Source organism: Rana temporaria, chromosome 1, assembly GCF_905171775.1.
Source record: "Rana temporaria chromosome 1, aRanTem1.1, whole genome shotgun sequence".
NCBI lineage: Eukaryota > Metazoa > Chordata > Amphibia > Anura > Ranidae > Rana > Rana temporaria.
Genome location: NC_053489.1, coordinates 248,340,367 through 248,360,430, shown reverse-complemented (window position 1 = coordinate 248,360,430; position 20,064 = coordinate 248,340,367). Strand labels below are relative to the sequence as shown.

Genomic DNA, 20,064 nt, shown 5'->3' with positions numbered 1-20,064 from the left:
AAACAACGTAAAAATATACGCTTGTTCCGACGTCCATACTTTGCATTACTTGCGCCTCATATATCAGGGGTAACTTTACGCCGGACGTAAGCCTTACGTAAACGGCGCAGTGGGCGCAAGTACGTTCGTGAATCGGCGTATCTAGGTCATTTGCATATTCAACGCGTAAATCTACGGAAGCGCCCCTTGCGGCCAGCGTAAATATGCACCCAAGATACGACGGCGTAGGAGACTTACATCGGTCGTATCTTGGCAAAATTCGGGCGTATCTTGTTCCCTGAATAGGGCGCATAGATACGACGGCGCATCACAGAACTTACGCCACGTATCAATAGATAAGTCGGCGTAAGTCGTCTGTGAATCTGGCCCATAGTGTTTATTGACTAACGCACATTTCATAATAACTAGTTCCAATTTCTGTCCTAAAAATCAACACTGCTTAATATATAGTGTACAAATGTCTGCTGGTGCTTTGAAAATTGACAGCTTGGCCAAGCATACCACACAAGTGTACAAGCACATTTAATAGATATAAATCCCCTAAATAATAATGCAATTGCTTTTACTGTATTAACCACTTGACCTCCAGAAGATTTAACCCCCCTTCATGACCAGGCCGTTTTTTGCTTTTTGGCACTGTGTTATTTTATCTGACAATTGTGCAGTCATGCAACTCTGTACTCAAACCCTACAAAGAAAGCTTTTTTTTTTAGAAGTATTTGATCACTGCTGTGTTTTTTATTTTTTGCACTATAAAACAAAATAATACTGACATTTTTGAAAAAAAATAAACTTTTTTTTTTTTTACTTTCTGCTATAGAACATATCCAATAAAAAATATATAAAAGATCAAGTTTCTTCATACATTTAAGCCAATATGTACAGTATTCTTCTACATATTTTTGGTTAAAAAAAATCCCAATAAGCGTATATTGATTGGTTTACGCAAACTTTATAGAGTCTGCAAACTATTGTATATATATTGCAATTTATTTTAATTTTTATACTAGTAATGGCAGCAATCGGCAACTTATAGAGGGACTGTGATCGTATGATTGGCAGTCTGACACTAACTGACACTTTGTGGGAACCAGTTATAAGAATACAGTGATCAGTGCTAAAAATATGCACTGTCACTGTACAAATGACACTCGCTGGGAAGAGGTTAACATCAGGGGCGATCAATGGGTGTGCCTAAACAGTGTTTATGTGTGTACTGTGTGGGACTTTTACTAAGGGATGTGCCAGTTTTACTTTGCAGGGAAACAAAATCCGGCACATCCCCGCTGACAGGACAGAGCTTTATATTGTTTACATTGACAGAGCTCTGTCCTGTCTTTCTGTTCGCCGATCAGCGGGTGCCGACCAATGAATGAACACCAGCACCTGCTGATCGGTGTGTGCTTTGACTAATCACAGCACAGCTGGCGCGCGGGCGACGCACGCACCCCCAACCGAAAAAGCAGAATTCTGTATATATACATGATTCTATGCAGCCGGCCCACACTGTAGCAGTAAAGCTACAGTGCGCTGTGAGCTAGTGGTTAAAGCTGGCCATACACCATACAATTTTCTTATTCGATTTCCTTTAGATTTTCCTTCAACTGTATAGTACTAGGGCCTGCCTGATTGCATACAAATTAAAAGTGTTTAGATTTTACCTTATATTACCGTATATGGTTTTGGTCAATCTAATAATTGTATAATGTATGGCTAGCCTAACACTGCAAACATTATATTGTATTTGTTCCCGCAACAGGAAGTAACACGCTTACTGCCAAGGTACCCCACGTTTCACAAACAGTCAGTGATGAAATGGTTAAATCATTGGGAAAATCATGGGGGTTGATTTACTAAAACTGGAGCGTGTACGTATCCCAGTGCGCATGCTCCAAATAACGTCGGCAAATCGTCATGCTTTCGACGTGAACGTAAATCACGGCCAGCCCCATTCACGGACGAGTTATGCAAACAAAGTAAAATTTGACGCGGTTCTGACGTCCATACTTAATATTGGCTGCCCCATGTTTTTGGTGGTTTATCTTTATGCCTGAAAACCCCTTACGTAAACGGCGTATGTTTACTGCGACGGCCGGGCGTATGTTCGTGAATAGGCGTATCTAGCTGATTTACATATTCTAGGCGTAAATCAGCGTACACGCCCCTAGCGGCCAGCGTAAATATGCAGTAAGGATACGACGGCGTAGGAGACTTACGCCGGCCGCATGTTAGCAACATTTAAGCGTATCTCAGTTTGAGCATAAGCTTAAAGTTGCGATGGCGCGGATTCGGACTTACGACGGCGTATCTACTGATACGCCCGTCGCAAGTCTTTATGAATCTGGCCCATTGTGTGTACGGTAATATATAATGAAATGAAATCTCTGAAAACTGAATTTGCGTTTAACTGCTGAAATGTTATGTTATTGAGTAAGTTGTACAGAAAATGCACTCTCGGTTTTACATGCTGTGAATTATTTATCGGTGGGTGTCAGTTCTTCCTTGGATATATGACCAGTGTTCCTTCATTTGATGGAATGTTCTGGAGACTGTCAATAACATTCCTGGATTCATATGTGTTAACTTTACCATCCCTCAAAAGCAGTTCTTCTCTCCAAACAATAAAGTTATCCTAGAACTGCTTAGGAGAACGTGTTATGCTTACGTAGTACTATTCCATCCTGACTAACTGAGGGAATTTATAAAGTTTAAATACATTTAATACTGCACTATTTTTTAAGGCCCGTCTTTCTAGCTGATACGGCTAACTTTTACATGGACAGTCACCATTCATTGGTTCTAATTTTATCCCATTTTTCTCTTCAAGCTCCACTGACTCAGCCCGACTTCCAACTCTCACAAGACCTTTTACAAGCTCACGTTGAGATTTAACCCGTTTTTGTATTTCTGCCACAGTTCCCTCCAGCAGCTTGGCTACAAATCCCACTCCAAACACCCTAAATAAATCAGAAGCAGCAAAGGCGTACAGCAAAGGATTGACACACGCACTGAAAAATGCTAAGGCGGTGGCTCCAGCTCGGCTCTTTTTAGCTGCTTTTGCCAAAGTCTCCGATATATTTCCAGTGGTGAGATTGGCAGCCACCTGCATAGCATTGACTACATGATATGGAAGCCATAGGATGGCAAAAGTCAACAAGATGACAGCAATCAGTTTCTCTATCCTTGACCGTTGTCCAAAGCGACTTGATTTTAGTTTAATTAACACAAGCATGTAACTAAAGCATACCACAGGAAAAGGAAGCAGGAAAGCCACTAATGTCTCAAAGGAGTAATGAAAGATGGCCTCTGCTCGGTTGGCATGGCAAGGTTCACATATCGTAGAGTTCATGTCTTTGTTGTCTATCACCTCCCTGAAAGCGAATGCTGGAAGTGCCAAAGCCCCTGCTAGAAGCCATACGACTATGAGGACCTTTACCACCACATTTCGTTTACGAAGCGACTGAGCCATGTAGGGTCGAAAAACAGCTAAGAATCGGTCCATGCTCATGAGAGCAATAATGAAAATGCTGGCATACATGTTAAGGCAACAGAGGTAGTATGCAATTTTACAGGTAGGTCTACCAAATATCCAGCTCTTCTTGGCCAAAAATATGATAAAAAATGGAGTAAGGAGAAGGACTGTCCCATCAGCCACCGCCAGGTTAAGGATTAGGATGCAGGTCACCGACTTTTCCCGGCCTTTCATTTTCCACAAAATGCTCCAGATAATAAAAGTATTCCCAGGTAAACCCAAGATGGCCGCCAATCCCAGAAATATTGCACCAGGGATGCGGGAAGCCGAAGAACTGAGGATGGTGTCATTGTTATAAGTATTGACGCAGCTGACCATGTTTGAAACAGATCCACCTAAATGGAATAGAAAAATTGAGATAAATAAACAACTAAACAGAAGTGGATGAGGATTAAACAGCTGAAGAAACACATAGCATATATACTGATACTATTTATTATTTTTAAACATTACGTGTATTCAAACTCATACAGTTAAACCAAATATGTTGTTGTACATGTTCCTGTAATATCAAAAATGTTAATCTTTTATATTCTTTGTGTCCTGCTTTCAGATAAATCATACTAGAAAAGCATATTCAGAGACACTTCCTCTAAGGTGACAATGCTTATTTATTCAGCTGCAGTGATGTCATAGCGCTAATTTAGACATCTGGATTTACAGTTTTCAATTGTAATTTCGTAACTGTAATGCAGCATCATTTTGAAACAAGGGAAAATACTATACTGTAAGTGAGGGTGGAAGTGTGTTCCAGGCACAAGGATCCTTTATTGCAGGGGTCTCCAAACTTTTTAAACAAAGGGCCACTTTATTGTCCTTCAGACTTTAGGAGGGCCGGATTGTGGCCAGAGGGGGGCAGAAAATGCCCCGGACCCAGCCCCAGTGAGAATAAATGTGGCCTCAGGGTTGGTGGTCAGTGGAAGGAAGTAGGGCCCCTATCAGTAGGAGGAATAGTATCCCATCATTGATATTAGTAGAAGAAATAGTGCCCCCTTGTTGGTGTCAGTGGAAGGAATAGTGCCTCATATCAGTTGGAGGAATAGTGCCCCATATCTGGCCCTCGGGTCGCAGTTTGGAGACCCTTGCTTTATTGCATGCAAGATTTAGTAACAGTGGTTTCAATGAGGAATACCAAAATCTGTTTTTCACATGGGGAAGGCAATGAACTAAGATTTTGCCAGAGGGAGCCATAAAACCCAAAGTCTGACACTGATCAGAACGGTAAATTTAATATTATGTTACCGTATTTTCCGGCGTATAAGACGACTTTCTGGATGCAAAAAAATGCATCCAAAGTCGGGGGTCGTCTTATACGCCGGGTACGGTCTCAGTACTCACTTTTTTTTCCCCAGCGGTGACAGTCTCCATACGGCAAGCGCGAGCGTGAATGATTTCAAAGCCGCGCCTTCTCTTCAGAGTGTTCTGTGATAGGAGGAACAAAAATCTTCCCAGCAGCGCCTCTGTTCTGTGTTCCTCCTATCACAGATGCCTTCTCATCCTCGGACGAGATGAGAAGACGTCTGTGATAGGCGGAAACAGAACAGAGGCGCTGCTGGGAAGATTTGTGTGCCGCCTATCACAGAACACTCTGAAGTGAAGGCGCGGCTTTGAAATCATTCACGCTCGCACTCGCCGTATGGAGACTGTCACCGCTGGGGGAAAAAAAAGTGAGTGTTATTGCACTGGGGGGGGCAACAAGTTCAGGCATGTAATGGCACAGTGGCAATGTGGGGGCATGTAATGGCACAATGGCAATGTGGGGGCATGTAATGGCACAGTGGCAATGTGGGGGCATGTAATGGCACAGTGGCAATGTGGGGGCATGTAATGGCACAGTGGCAATGTGGGGGCATGTAATGGCACAGTGGCAATGTGGGGGCATGTAATGGCACAGTGGCACAGTCTGGGCATGTAATGGCACTGTCTGGGAATGTAATGTAATGGCACAGTCTGGGCATATAATGTAATGGCACAGTCTGGGCATGTAATGTAATGGCACAGTGAGGAATGTAATGGCACAGTGAGGAATATAATGGCACAGTAAGGAATGTAATGTAATGGCACAGTGAGATTTGAAAAAGCCTGTTTCTGTCAGCGGTTCTGGCTCCCCCTCAGCTTCCAGAAAGACTAGAAGGAAGGGGGTAGTCTTATACAGTGAGTATATCCCAAAATCAAAATTTTTCCTGGAAAATTAGGGGGTCGTCTTATACGCCGAGTCGTCTTTTACGCCGGAAAATACGGTAAGTCATTTTAATGAAATTATCATAAATTCCTTTCCTATACAGACTATAGGGATGATCGTAAAGCAATAAACATTCAGTGGTGTAATCTATCTATCTATCTATCTATCTATCTATCTATCTATCTATCTATCTATCTATCTATTTCATGTGGCCTAAAACACTTGGAAAATAAACAGGCATGCTTAAAGTGCTGCTTCCTAGCTAGATAGGAATTTTCCATTAGAATTTGCTTTTATAATTTAATGTTAAATGGCAGTACTCAACCGGTGCTAAAGTCCACCTAACCACAGAATGATTGAACGAATTAATGCAATTAGCCTGGGCCATTAATGAGGCAAACAGTAAGAGTGAAACATTGTAGCTTCCGGCTTTTCCTTAGATATCAGAAAAATATGCAGCTTGACTGGAATCTGCTTACATGCTGTATTTGCTTAAAGTGATAGGCTTAAAATAATGCCAGACATAAATGACTTTTCAGTATCAGGTAAGCTATAATTTAAAGGCCCGTACACACGATACAAAAATCAGATGGAAAAATTCGTACGACGAGCTGTCTGTCTGTTTTCGGATCGTTAGTACGGTGCTATCGACAGCCGGTTTCGCTTTTTCGTCAGACAAAAGCTGGATGTGCAGACTATAAAATTTTTGTCGAATGTGAACTCAATGTCTGATTTTCATTTAAAAATCATAAGAGCGAGACTACGCATGCTCGGAAATGAAAGAATACATGCAAAACTATTCAACACATTACGTCATTTCTGACATCCTATTCTGTCGTAAAAAAAAAAAAATTGGTATTGTGAGTAACCTCTTCACTTTCGACATGACACTAGCATGCCACAAAAACGGACGTTCGGTCGTCCAAAAATCTAAGCATGTGTATGTCTACAATCAATTTCACTTAAATGTTTACAATGCCTTTACTACAGCAGCGCTATACAAAGGCAACACAAACCATACAAAAAATATTAGAATAAAAAGAATAGACCGATTTGTTCCAAATTTCACAATGTTTCCACTGAAGCAGTGCTACAGAATACCACATAAATCATATACAGTGGAACCTCGGTTTATAAGTAAACGCGGTTAACAAGCGTTTTGAATAACGAGCAACTTTTTTTTTTAAATCCTGACTCGGTTTGTGAGAGTTGTCTCGCAAAACAAGCAGAATTCAAGCTAATGGGGTGTGCAGTACCGGATTTGATCAGGGGTGCGGGGGCGCCGGTGACACTCGGAACGGTTCGTTCCAGATTGTTTCCAAACCTTTCCGAGTGTTTCCGAGATCAGCCGAGCTGTCGCCAAGTATTTCTGAGGCTCTCCTGCACTCCCCCATCTCTGGCCACATACGGCAGTCCATGCTATAGAAGTCAATGGGGAACAACTTATCTTTGTTTCCATTGACTTCTATGGGGAAATTCGCTTTGATATGCAAGTGTTTTAGATTACAAGCATTCTCCTGGAACGGATTATGCTCGTAATCCAAGGTTCCACTGTTTATCTATATAAAATATAATTTAAAATGTGTATAACAGTACATAACATTTTAAGCTGTAGCCTTCTAATCAGACGGCCACTGATGTCGCATTTTACAAGTATTTTTTGTGTTAAAATTAACCACTTGACCTCCAGAAGGTTTACCCTCCTTCATTACCAGGTAATTTTTTGCGATACGGCACTGTGTTACTTTAACTGGTTGCCCGACCAGCCGCCGTCGTTTTACGGTGGCAGGTCGGCTCCCCTGCGCGAGAGCACGTAGCTATACGTCGCTCCCTGAAGCTGCCACTAGGTCCCTGACTCCCGTGCTCGTGCCCGGCACTGTTACAGAGCGGGGACCGGGAGCTGTGTGTGTAAGCACACAGTTCCCCGTCCTGTCAGGGGAGAAATGCCTGACCGTCTGTTCATACAATGTATTAAAAGCGGTCAGTCATTTCCCCTAGTGAGGCCACCCCCCTACAGTTAGAACACACCCAGGGAACATACTTAACCCCTTCCCTCGTGGTTAACCCCTTCACTGCCAGTGGCATTTTTATAGTAATCAATGCATTTTTATAGCACTGATCGCTATAAAAATGCCAATGGTCCCAAAAATGTGTCAAAAGTGTCCGCCATAATGTCGCAGTACCAAAAAAAAAAAAAATCGCTGATCGCCGCCATTACTAGTAAAAAAAAATTTTTTATAAAAATGCCATAAAACTACCCCCTATTTTGTAAACGCTATAACTTTTGCGCAAACCAATAAACGTTTATTGCGATTTTTTTTTACGAAAAATATGTAGAAGAAGAATACGTATCGGCCTAAACTGAGAAAAAATAATGTTTTTTTATATATTTTTGGGGAATATTTATATTAGCAAAAAGTAAAAAATATTATTTTTTTTCAAAATTGTCACTCTATTTTTGTTTATAGCGCAAAAACTAAAAATCGCAGAGGTGATCAAATACCACCAAAAGAAAGCTCTATTTGGGGGGAAAAAAAAGAACGTCAATTTTGTTTGAAAGCCACGTCGCATGACCGCGCAATTGTCAGTTAAAGTGATGCAGTGCCGAATCGCAAAAAGTGTTTTGGTCTTTGACCAGCAATATGGTCCGGGGGTTAAGTGGTTAACTGACAACTCTGCAGTCGTGCAACGTTATACCCAAATAAAATCGATGTCCTTTTCCCCCTACAAATAGAGCTTTCTTTTGGTGGTATTTGATCACCTCTGCAGTTTTTAATTTTTGCTCTATAAAAAAAAAAAAGACAGATAATTTTGAAAAAAAAACAAAACAATATTTTTTTACATTCTGCAATAAAACATATCAAATAAAATAATGATTTTTTTTTTCATGAATTTAGGCCAATATGTATTCTACTACATGTTTTTGGTAAAAAAAAAAAAAAAAAAAAAAATCACAATAAGCGTATATTGATTGGTTTGCGCAAAAGTTATAGAGTCTACAAACTATGGGATAGATTTATGGCATTTTTTTTTTTGACTAGTAATGGCGGCGATTAGCGACTTATATTAGGACTGCCACATTGTGGCGGACAAATCGGGCACCTATCTGACACTTTTTGGGGACCAGTGACACTTATACAGTGATCAGTGCTAAAAATATGCCCTGTCACTGTACTAATGACACTGGCAGGGAGGGGGTTAACATCAGGGGCGATAAAGGGGTTAACTGTGTGCCTAACCTTTGCTCGTGCACACTGTGTGAGGTGCTTGTACTATGGGAAGGCAGAGATCCATGTTCCTGCTTTGCAAGAACACAGGATCACAACCTTCCCTTCTCATAGAAAGGTGATCGGCCTTGTTTACATAGGCAGACATGGTGCAATGGGGGTTATTACAATTAAGGGGATGTTACAGAGAGCCCGACTATGCCCTTTCTGCCCAACTACCCCATTCATAGAAACCATTCTACATCTTCTATGATTCTGAATAAAACAGAATCTATGAATGACAGACCTTTCAATTATCTGCCCACCCTCCATTTATAGATTCATTCATAGAAGATGTACTGCAGGTGGCTCAAACATCAGTACTGTAGCTCCTTCAGGGGTAAGCTTTACATTCAAGAAACCCAGAAAAAAAAACTTCCTTTGCATGCATAAACCTGGATTAAACTGCAATGGATTCTACTTCCCTATCCCAGGAGGTATATTTCTTGCAAAAAATGACATTTGAGACAGAACAATTCTCATTAGAGCTTATACCAACTCTCTTCAGCAATACTCTCATTTATTTGGAGACTACCATCTTTTTTTGTAACAATAATATAGAAAAGTATGTGCTATTTCATTGTTTTTTTGTTTGTTTTTTGTTTTATTAATGATACATGGAGCACATCAGGTTGATGAAAATAATCTTATAAATGTGTTGTCTTGTTTTAAAATACCAAGGGCCATATTCAGGTACAGTTACGGCGGCGTAACGTATTGCATTTACGTTACACCGCCGCAAGTTTTACAGGCAAGTGCTTGATTCACAAAGCACTTGCCTGTAAAGTTGCGGCGGCGAAGCGTAAATCCCTCCGGCGCAAGCCCGCCTAATTCAAATGATCCGGGTAGGGGGCGTGGATCATTTAAATTAGGCGCGTTCCCGCACCGAACGTACTGCGCATTCTCCATTTTGAAATTTCCCGCCGTGCTTTGCGCGAAATGATGTCGCACTGACGTCATTTTTTGAACGTCGAAGTGAGTTACGTCCTTTCCTATTCACGGACGACTTACGCAAAAAAAAAAAATGTAAAATCGAAGCGGGAACGACGGCCATACTTTATCATGGCAAGTCTAAATATAGGCCACAAAATAGCAGCTCTAACTATACGCCGGGAAAAGCCGACTAGCGACGACGTAAGAGAATGCGACGGCCACGCGTACCTTCGTGGATCGACGGAAAATGCTAATTAGCATACCCGACACGGAAAACGACGCAAACTCCACCCAGCGGGCGCCGAAGTATTGCACCTACGATCCGAAGGCGTACGAAGCCGTACGCCTGTCGGATCGCAGCCAAAAGCCGTCATATCTTGGTTTGAGGATTCAAACTAAAGATACGACGCAGCAAATTTGAAAGTACGCCGGTGTATCAGTAGATACACCGGCGTACTTGTACTGTGAATCTGGCCCCTTATTTCTACATTGGGTAGTCAGATTTGCTCATTACATTAGATCAGGCTCTGTTTCATGGTTGTGATTGGCTGATCTTTTTTTATTTTTTGTTGAATGCGCCCATCAGAGAGCATATCTGAGTAAAAACAATAGACCCTCTAGTTTCTAATGATGCATTCAATAACCACAGTTTTCTGGTAGCCAAAAAAACATATGATCTGAAAAGTTAGGTACTTCCCATTTGTCATATTATCTTATGTGGACCATTATTCCTAATTATAGGCACATAGTGGACAAGTACTGTATTTAAAAGTAAAGCATTGCCTTTGTATATGGAATATATTTCATCTTGTGAAAAAAAAAAAAAATCTACCTATTGCTTTGAATTGTTCATGATATTTCGCAATGCACTTCCTGGCATGTAACTGTATTCATAATTGCACGTCTTCAGTGTGAGATCATCTAAGGCATATCCAGCCCACTACAGCTTCTGATGACTGCTTTTCTCATGTGACTTTGAATGTCTTCCTGATATGGCTAATTAAATGGGTTGTAAAGGTTCGTTTTTTATTTTCTAAATAGGTTCCTTTAAGCTAGTACATTGTTGGTTCACTTACCTTTTCCTTCGATTTCCCTTCTAAATGTTTATTTTTCTTTGTTTTCTTTGTCTGAATTTCTCACTGTCAGAATACAATTTCCTAGTGGGGGGGGGATTTCTTCATCCAACTTGTATGTGTGGATGGAGGAATCTGTTATGCCGCGTACACACGATCGGAAATTCCGACAACAAATATTCGATATGAGCTTTTTGACGGAAAGGTGTGTAGGCTCCATTGGACATTTGCTGTCGGAATTTCCGACAACAAAAATTTAAGAGCAAGTTCTCAAACTTTCCGACAACAAAAATTCTGATCGTCTGTGTGCAATCCCGACGCACAAAAATCCACGCATGCTCGGAATCAAGCAATAGAGCCGCACTGCCGATTGAACTTCATTTTTTTTCGGCTCGTCTTACGTCTTGTACATGATCGCGTTCTTGACATCCGGAATTTCAGACAACATTTGTGTGACCGTGTGTATGCAACACAAGTTTGAACCAACATTCCATCGGAAAAAAATTCATGGTTTTGTTGTCGGAATTTCCATCTGTCTGTACCCGCGTAGTAGTCTTTTTTTTGTTATTGGCTGAACGAAAAAAAAAAAAAAAGTAGCAGCTAGCCAGATGTAATCTACAAAACTTTAATAGCATATTTGCTCCTAAATGTGAAGGTCGAAAGTCACAGGTATGCAACCGTGCTATAGTCAAATACTTTCATTTATCTTTGTGGAGAAACATTTAATCCAGCAGTATATACAGTAGCAGTATTGGGAAAAATAGATTACAGTGGAACCTTGATTTACGAGTAACGCGGTTAACGAGCGTTTTTAAATAACAAGCAACTTTTTTTTTTTATTCTGACTCGGTTTGCGAGTGTTGTCTCGCAAAACAAGCAGAATTCAAGCTAATGGGCTGTGCAGTACCACATTTGGCCAGAGGCCGGTGACACTCCATTCCCGAGTGTTTCCGAACCTTTCCGGGGGTTTTTGAGATCAGCCGAGCTGTCCCAGAGTATTTCCTTAACTCTCCGGTGCCTCCCCACCTCGGTCCACATGCGGTATTGCATGCCATAGAAGTCAATGCAGAACAAATTATCTTAGTTTCCATTGACTTCTATGGGGAAACTCGCTTTGATATGTGAATGCTTTGGATTACAAGCATTCTCCTGGAACGGATTATCCTCATAATCCAAGGTTCCACTGTACTTCATTTCTTTTAAAAATCAGATCCTTTACAGTAGTTCCTTTCAGCCTCTACTAATAAAAGCTAAAAAAAAATGTGCAGTTTTAGCGATGCATTAACACAGGACAGTTCTTTCTTTTTATTAGCATTCACTTTAACATATGTTTCCCACATAGTATTGAGAAACATCACTGGACTGGTATTTTCCAATGGATATGACAGTGGTTTTATCTGTGTAAGCAGCTGCTTTCAATTTTATTTATTTTTAAAGTGTAAAACTGACGAATCTAAATCACGCTAAAGGGATAGAGGTGTTTACATAGCAAATGAATATTCACTTTGCAAAGCGAATGTTATTGAATACAGAGAAAATGTATTCACTTTGCATACCCAATCATGTGAAAGGGAAATAAAAAAACAAAAAAAAGATTTATTTATTAATAAACACTGGGCCGGATTCAGATACAATGGAGTATCTATCCGCGCAGCGTAACGTATCTCAGATACGTTACGCCGGCGTAATTTAGGGCGCAAGTTCCGTATTCAGAAAGAACTTGTGCCCTATGTTACAGTGGCGTAACGTATGTGGTCCGGCGTAAGCCTGCGTAATTTAAATGTGGATGGTGTGGGCGTGTTTTATTAAAATTTACTGTGACCCCACGTATTTGACAAAAAAATCCCAGTGCACATGCTCGAAATTCCGCCGCAAATCGTCATTGCTTTCGACGTGAACGTAAATTACGTCCAGCCCTATTCGCGAACGACTCACACAAACGCGGGAACGACGTCCATACTTAACATAGGATACACCTCATATAGCAGGGGTAACTATACGCCGGAAAAAGTCTAACGTAAACGACGTAAAAAATGCGCCGGACGTACGTTTCTGAATCGGCGTATCTAGCTCATTTGCATATTCCTCACGTAAATCTATGGAAGCGCCACCTAGCGGCTAGCGTAAATATGCAGCCTAAGATACGACGGTGTAAAACACTTACGCCGGTCGGATCTTAGGGAAATCTATGCGTAACTGATTCTATTAATCAGGTGCATAGATACGACCGGCCGGACTCAGAGATACAACAGCATATCTGGAGATACGCCGTCGTATCTTCTATCTGAATCTACCCCACTGTATTTAAAACCGAGCTCCGCCATTTTTTTTTAAGTCAGCAGCTACAAATACTGCAGCTGCTGACTTTTAAAATAAGGACACTTACCTGTCCAGCACCAATGTCCAACCTGTCCAATGTCGGCACCCGAAGCCGATCTCTCCCTTGGCTCTCGGGTGCTGCCGCCGCCATCTTCGGTACGGGAATCAGGAAGTGAAGACTTGCGGCTTCACTTCCTGGTTCCCTACTGCGCATATGCAACTCACGTTGCACGATACCACTGGTCCCTGCTGTCTTCTGGGACCTGTGTGTCTCCCAGAGGACAGCGGTGGGCAACGGAGAAGGTGCCAAAAATGGCGTAGATATCCGTGGGTGGCTCGGGTATCTATGCCCGGAAGTGGGTGCAAAATACCTGTATTAGACAGGTATCTGCTCCCGCCTCCCCCTGAAAGGTGCCAAATGTGACACCAGAGGGGGTAATCTGAAAAGCGGAAGTTCCATTTTTTAGTGGAACTCCGCTTTAATATATACCTTTAAATCGTATGTAGAAAAATTCAAAAGATTATTTTAGGTGTAATAAGGGTTTGGAAAACACTGGTCATTTTTTTTCCCTGTTTGTGCCTGGCTGGGGAGATTTTCTCTACATTTCCAGTCGTGGAGATGGAACAGGAAATGAGAGGAAATCTCCCCAAAGTGTGGGAACATCTAAGACATTGGTAACCTTTTCCTATTGGATCATTTACTTTTTCTTCTTAAGAGTAAAGTATATGGCTGAATTGGCGCTGCTATGTGATAGCGATGTGACAAAATTCAATATAAAAATATTTTTGAAAATTATATAAAGTGCAAATGTGTTGTCTGTGCAAACACAATTTACAAAGTGTTCTAGTGCTGATCAATGAGTATCATTGAGTGTCTATGTAGAGAAAGGAGCTGGGAGAATTGTACTGTAAGCATAGGTGTGCGCAGCCTATTGCCCCAAATGTATTAAAACATGGACATGTCAGTAGAGAAGTGGACTTATTAGTAGAGCCAGAGGTTGGTGTCAGTGGGGCCATGGACAGTGTCAGTAGCTTTTTATTTTTAAAATTTCAATCTTTTTATTTTTTTTAATTGTTTTTGGAGGCATTGGTGCAATATCAGCAGGGGGAATCTGATCCTCAAGCGGTGATTAGGGTGTGCCCAGCACACCCGGCACACCCCCTGCGCACGCCTATGACTGTAAGACATACATGTACTTTTCCATTTGTGCTTTTGTTGTGTAAGGATTTAGATGGGTTTCCACTTATAATACAGCAATGTGCAGTTGTCAAGGCAGAACTTCTCAAAGGAAGCCCTGTCCTAAGATTGGGCAACACCAATAAGTGGATAGGGCACAGATGTTGTATGGATGTCATTATGGATTTCAGGAAGATCTCTCTTTAATGAAGAATGCAAGTGCAGCAAAATGCTGGACTACTGAAGTCACAGGGGGTTGTTTACTAAAGGCAAAGCCACTTTGCACTACAAGTGCAAACTACAAGTACACTTGAAATTACACTGAAAGTGCACTTGGAAGTTCAGTTGCTGTAAATCTGAGGGGTAGATCTGAAATGAGGGGAAGCTCTGCTGATTTTCTTATCCAATCATGTGCAAGCTAAAATGCTGCTTTTTATTTTCCTTGCATGTCCCCCTCAGATCTACAGCGACTGAACTTCCAAGTGCAATTTCAAGAGCACTTTGCACTTGTAGTTTGCACTTGTAGTGCAACGTGGATTTGCTTTTAGTAAATAACCCCCACAGTGTTCTGACAATATCCAGCTGTGGATGGCTGCATTCCACCAGAATTATAGCTCTGTCACATATGACAGAGAAGTCTAAAGCAGCCTTACACAACTTTAAAGTGGTTGTAAACCCAACCACACATCTTACACCTACACCTACAGGTAAGCTTAGATTAAGGCTTACCTGTAGGTGCAAGAAATATCTCCTAAACCTGCACGGTTTAGGAGATATTTACAATTGAGATGAGCGCCGATGTCTATGGCGCATGCGCGCCGTAGACAACGGCGCAGGCGCACTGAGCGTGCCGTTTTTCTTAATGCCATTAATGGGGTTAATGGCGGATTTTTACGTATGCACGGGGAACTGCCGGTCCCGCGCGTATGCATGGGAGTGACGTCGTCGCCGCTCCGGCCAATCACAGCGCCGGAGCGGGGATAACAGGAAGAAGCGATGAGGGGACATGGCGGCGGCGGTGGATGGGATGGAGGAGGACTTTGGGGGCTTTGATCGCAGGTAAGTGACACATAATGAGCTAGTATGTTGTGCATACTAGCTCATTATACCTTTCTCTTGCAGGTTTTTTTTTTTTAAAGTGAAGGGTTTGCTTCCTCTTTAATGCTTCTCTTCTATAATTAATTCATTGGGGTCAGTGGGAAGGAGGAGCTTTACATTGGTGGACAGTGGGAACAATGCTTCCTTTGCAGTGATGTTCAGAATGCTACCCTTAAAAAAGGCTAAAAAGATCATCAGTGTCATTCTGCAGGCTCTGACACGATGGGATGTCACTCAGCCACAGCTCAAAGAACCCCGAGCAACCTCAGGAGGAATCCTAGTTAAGAGCCTAGAGAGAGGTCCGTTCATCCAACAATTATTTTATGGCATGAGACCTAAAGCTGGCCATATATGGATCAGGAGTTTGAACAAAAATAACAGACCTGATTCCCCCATCCACACATTTGTTGTAGATGCAAGAATCCTCCCCACCATGTCATTGTATTCTAACAGCAGGAAGACTTCCCCGCCATCAGCCTATTGCCTGCGGCACTGATCAGGCGAAATTATAGCGACAGGGCGGTGGAGCAGAAGTCGATCAGTAGATTGACTTCCGTTATACCACAGTGGCCGCACAAGTATCTAAATGTATCCAGTCTCTGCTGAACCAGCTGAATTCCAATCAGGGCTGGACTGGGACAAAAATGTGGCCCTAGACTTCATGCAGACTGGCCCACTTTGACAGGTCTCTTCCATGGCGGCCGAACAACCCCCTTGCCACCCAAGCCCGCTCTCCCCCTTAACTAGCCACTAGCTGTTCTACTTTATTAGAGTAGAACGGCTGGTACTGGTACTCTTATAGGCAGTACCAGTGGGGAAGCTAGACATTATTTCACCCGGGGCAAAAAATCAGTTCGGTGCCCCCCCTTATGGGACAAGATTAGGCAGAAGATGCAAAACTTCCAGGCCATAGCTGTTGAGCCAGCTGTTTGTCCCCTCCCCCATGCTCCTCTGTCGCCCCCCTGCTTCTCTGTTCCCCCCAGGTGAGCGCTGCAGGGAGGGAGAGGAGGTGAGTGCTTTGGGAAGGGAGAGGAGTGGAGGGGGGGGTGGCGGTTTGCTGTCACTGAAGCCAGCCCACTGAGCCATTGGCCCACCGGGAAACTCCCTGTAGTCCCAATGGTCAGTCCATCCCTGATTCCAATACATGTATGCAGAGGCGGCTCTAGGCTTTGTGAGGCCTTAGGCAAAACTTGACATGGGGCCCCCACTCACACCCATGATGGGAAAAATAATTCAAGGACAAGAGCCTCTTCCCCACAACCCTGGCCGGTGGTTGTGGGGGTCTGTGGGCAAAGGGCTTATCGGAATCTGGAAGCCTCCTTTAACAAGGTGGCCCCCAGATCCTGCTCTTTAATAACTAAGGGGCGGGGGCCACCCGGTGATGTAACTTGGTGAACCCGCCTTGTGACGACACTGACTGAGGGCATGCTGGGTCCTTGACCTCACAAGGGGTGGTGTCACCGATATTCACTGGTTGTTAGGGACGCTGGTAGCCCCCGCTCCTGAGTCAGGGCTCATAACGCTGCCTGAGCACAGCAGCGTTAAGGTCCCCTGTCCCTCAAAACTGGGGTAATGCATTGGGCAAGTTAGGCGGCCGTGAGGCCCCTGTGATTGCGAGGCCTTAGGCGACCACCTAATTTGCCTAATTAAAGAGCCGCCTCTGCATGTATGGCCAGCTTAAGTTATGTGTAGAGTCTCTGGGACTGGACCTCATGATTGGACTGAGTTGCACCAGATAAGCACCAAAAGAGTGTCTTGTGTTACTACCTACATTTTTGCTGTTCCTGAAACAAAGCTTTGTATGGTAAAGAAGTCTACTGTCAAGTGTGTGAGTCATTCCTGAGATCAAGGTGGCAAGAATATGTATCCTACAAGACTGAGGTTGTGTTCTAAATGCCAACTGCATAAGGGAACCTGGTAGTTATATACATATACAATCATGCCTTATTAAATGTAAGTAATACTGTATATTGTTTTAAGAAAATCTGTGATTTTGTGTTTAGAAACTATGGAGTGATACTGGCTAACTTTTGGCATTGATTTTCATTTTATAAGACATCTGGAAGCTATATATGTGCTTTGAATAAAAAAGCTGCTCTGTATTAAAAAATAAAGATAAAAAAAGTATTCATTTTTTTCCTGGCATAGGAAATATTGTTGTTTTTAACAATTTGACAGCATTTCTCACTCGTATACTTTTTTTTCCCCAAGACTCCCTTATCATGGGGCTTTTATAATATTAAAGTATAAAGTGGAACCTCTGTTTACGAATAATGCTTTTAACGAGCATTTTGAAAGACGAGCAACTTTTTTTTTAAATTCTGACTCGGTTTGCGAGTGTTGTCTTGCAAAACTAGCAGAATTCAAGCTAATAGGGTTTGTAGTACCACATTTGGCCTGAGGGGCGTCGAAAATGGTCGAAAATACTAGAAAATACTCCATTCCCGGGTGTTTCCGAGCCTTTCCGAGGGTTTCCAAGGTCAGCCGAGCTGTCCTCTGGCCTTTCCGAGTGTTCCCGAGGCTCTCCGGCACCCCCCACATCTGGCCACATGCAGTATTGCATGCCATTGAAGTCAATGCGGAACAAATTATTTTTGTTTCCATTGACTTCCATGGGGAAACTTTCTTTAATATGCGAGTGCTTTGGATTACGAGCATTCTTCTGGAACGGATTATGCTCATAATCCAAGGTTCCACTGTATATAACTCCTAAACCTTATTCTTCATTTGGACAGAGTAGGAAATAGCAGCTATTTATCCCCTGAGTCACAATGGGGAGATTTATCTTCCCTTCCTGTTCTGCAGATACAACAGAAAGTAAGATAAAGACATTGATTAACTACTTCAGCTCCGCGCTATAGCCGAAAGACGGCTACAGCGCAGACCTAATTTGCCGGGAGGGCTTTCCTGGATGTCCTCCCGTGCTCGAGAGATCCCAAGCCATTACCACATGATCAGCTGTCAGCCAATGACAGCTGATCATGTGATGTAAACAGAGTCGGTAATCTGCAATTTTCAGTCACCGGAGGCTGTTAGACGGACATCGGTCCCGATCAAGGAGACTGGGACCGATGCTCATCTGTGCCACCTGCTCCACCTGCCAGTGCCATTTACCAGTGCACAACAGTGCCGCCTACCAGTGCCCACCAGCTCCACTTACAGTGCCCACAGTGCCACCCATCAGTGCCCACAGTGCCACCCATCAGTGCCCACAGTGCTATCCATCAGTGCCACCAATCAGTGTCACCTACCAGTGCCACTCATCAGTGTTACCTAACAGTGCCACCTATCAGTGCCACCTATCATTTCCCATCAGTGCCACCCATCAGTGCCACTCATCAGTGCCACTATTCAGTGCCACCCAAATATAGGGATTTATTCACATCATATGGCCATACAATGCTTAAGCCCACCACTGCACCAAAGTTCCCCATTTTCAGTGGGTCCTACACTATTTATAACATAGTGAATAGTGTAGGACCCACTGAAAATGGGGTACTATGGCGCAGTGGTGGGCTTAAGCATGGTATGGCCATATGATGTGATTTTAAAGTTACTCCTTTTGTATTTTTGTATGTGTGTGCTATTCTCTGTGGTTCTATTTATTTATATAAACAAAAATAAATGCGGCGCTGAGAAGAATAAATACAATAACCCACTTAATGTGGAAATGTAAATAATGGTAGAAACCACTATGTGCATAAAAAGTGCAAACAATCTGTGCAAATAAATGACCATGTATATACAGCAATGGACCAGACTGGTGGGTGATAGAGTTCAAAGTCTTCACAGTAATTCCGTGGAAAATTGCATCAAATATAGTTCTGTAATGCGATTATGCTGAACATGTGAGGTGAATCGCAATTCAAAAACTTAGATGGAACATCCACCATAAACTTCAATGACACACAGGGGGCCAGATTCACATAGAGTTACGCCGGCGTATCAGTAGATACGCCGACGTAACTCCGAATCTAAGCCCGTCGTATGTTTAAGTGTATTCTCAAACTGAGATACACTTAAACATGCTTAAGATACGACGGCCTGCGCCGTCGTATCTTAGGGTGCAATATTTACGCTGACCGCTAGGTGGCGCTTCCATTGCGCTTCCATTGCGGTCAGCGTAGAATATGCAAATGAGTCGTTACGCCGATTCACGAACGTACGCTTGCCCGTCGTAGTAAATTTACGTTGTTTGCGTAAGAGATACGCGGCATAAAGATAAACATGCCCCCTAGGTGGCGTATCCAATGTTAAGTATGGCTGTCGTTCCCGCGTCGCAATTTGAAAAATTTACGTTGTTTGCGTAAGTCGTCCGTGAATGGCGCTGGACGCCATTTACGTTAACGTCGAAAGCAATGACGTCCTTGCAACGTCATTTACCGCAATGCAGGTTGGAAAATTTTAGGGACGTCGCGTGCGCAGTACGATCGGCACGGATCATTTGAATTAGGCGGGCTTGCGCCGGTGGAATTTACGCTACG

General features: G+C 42.7%; 1 protein-coding gene across 2 annotated transcripts in view; it reads right to left on the bottom strand.

Moving 5' to 3' along the window:
• Positions 1-2,396: 2,396 nt before the first annotated feature.
• LOC120940357 (leukotriene B4 receptor 2-like) overlaps positions 2,397-20,064 on the bottom strand; it is a 28,016-nt gene continuing 10,348 nt past the window's right edge. For both annotated transcript variants that reach the window (XM_040353156.1, XM_040353165.1), the window contains one exon: positions 2,397-3,867. In XM_040353156.1, the coding sequence (XP_040209090.1) occupies positions 2,765-3,850 (1,086 nt within the window). In that variant the 5' untranslated portion in view covers positions 3,851-3,867 and the 3' untranslated portion in view covers positions 2,397-2,764. The remainder of the gene's footprint in view (positions 3,868-20,064) is intronic.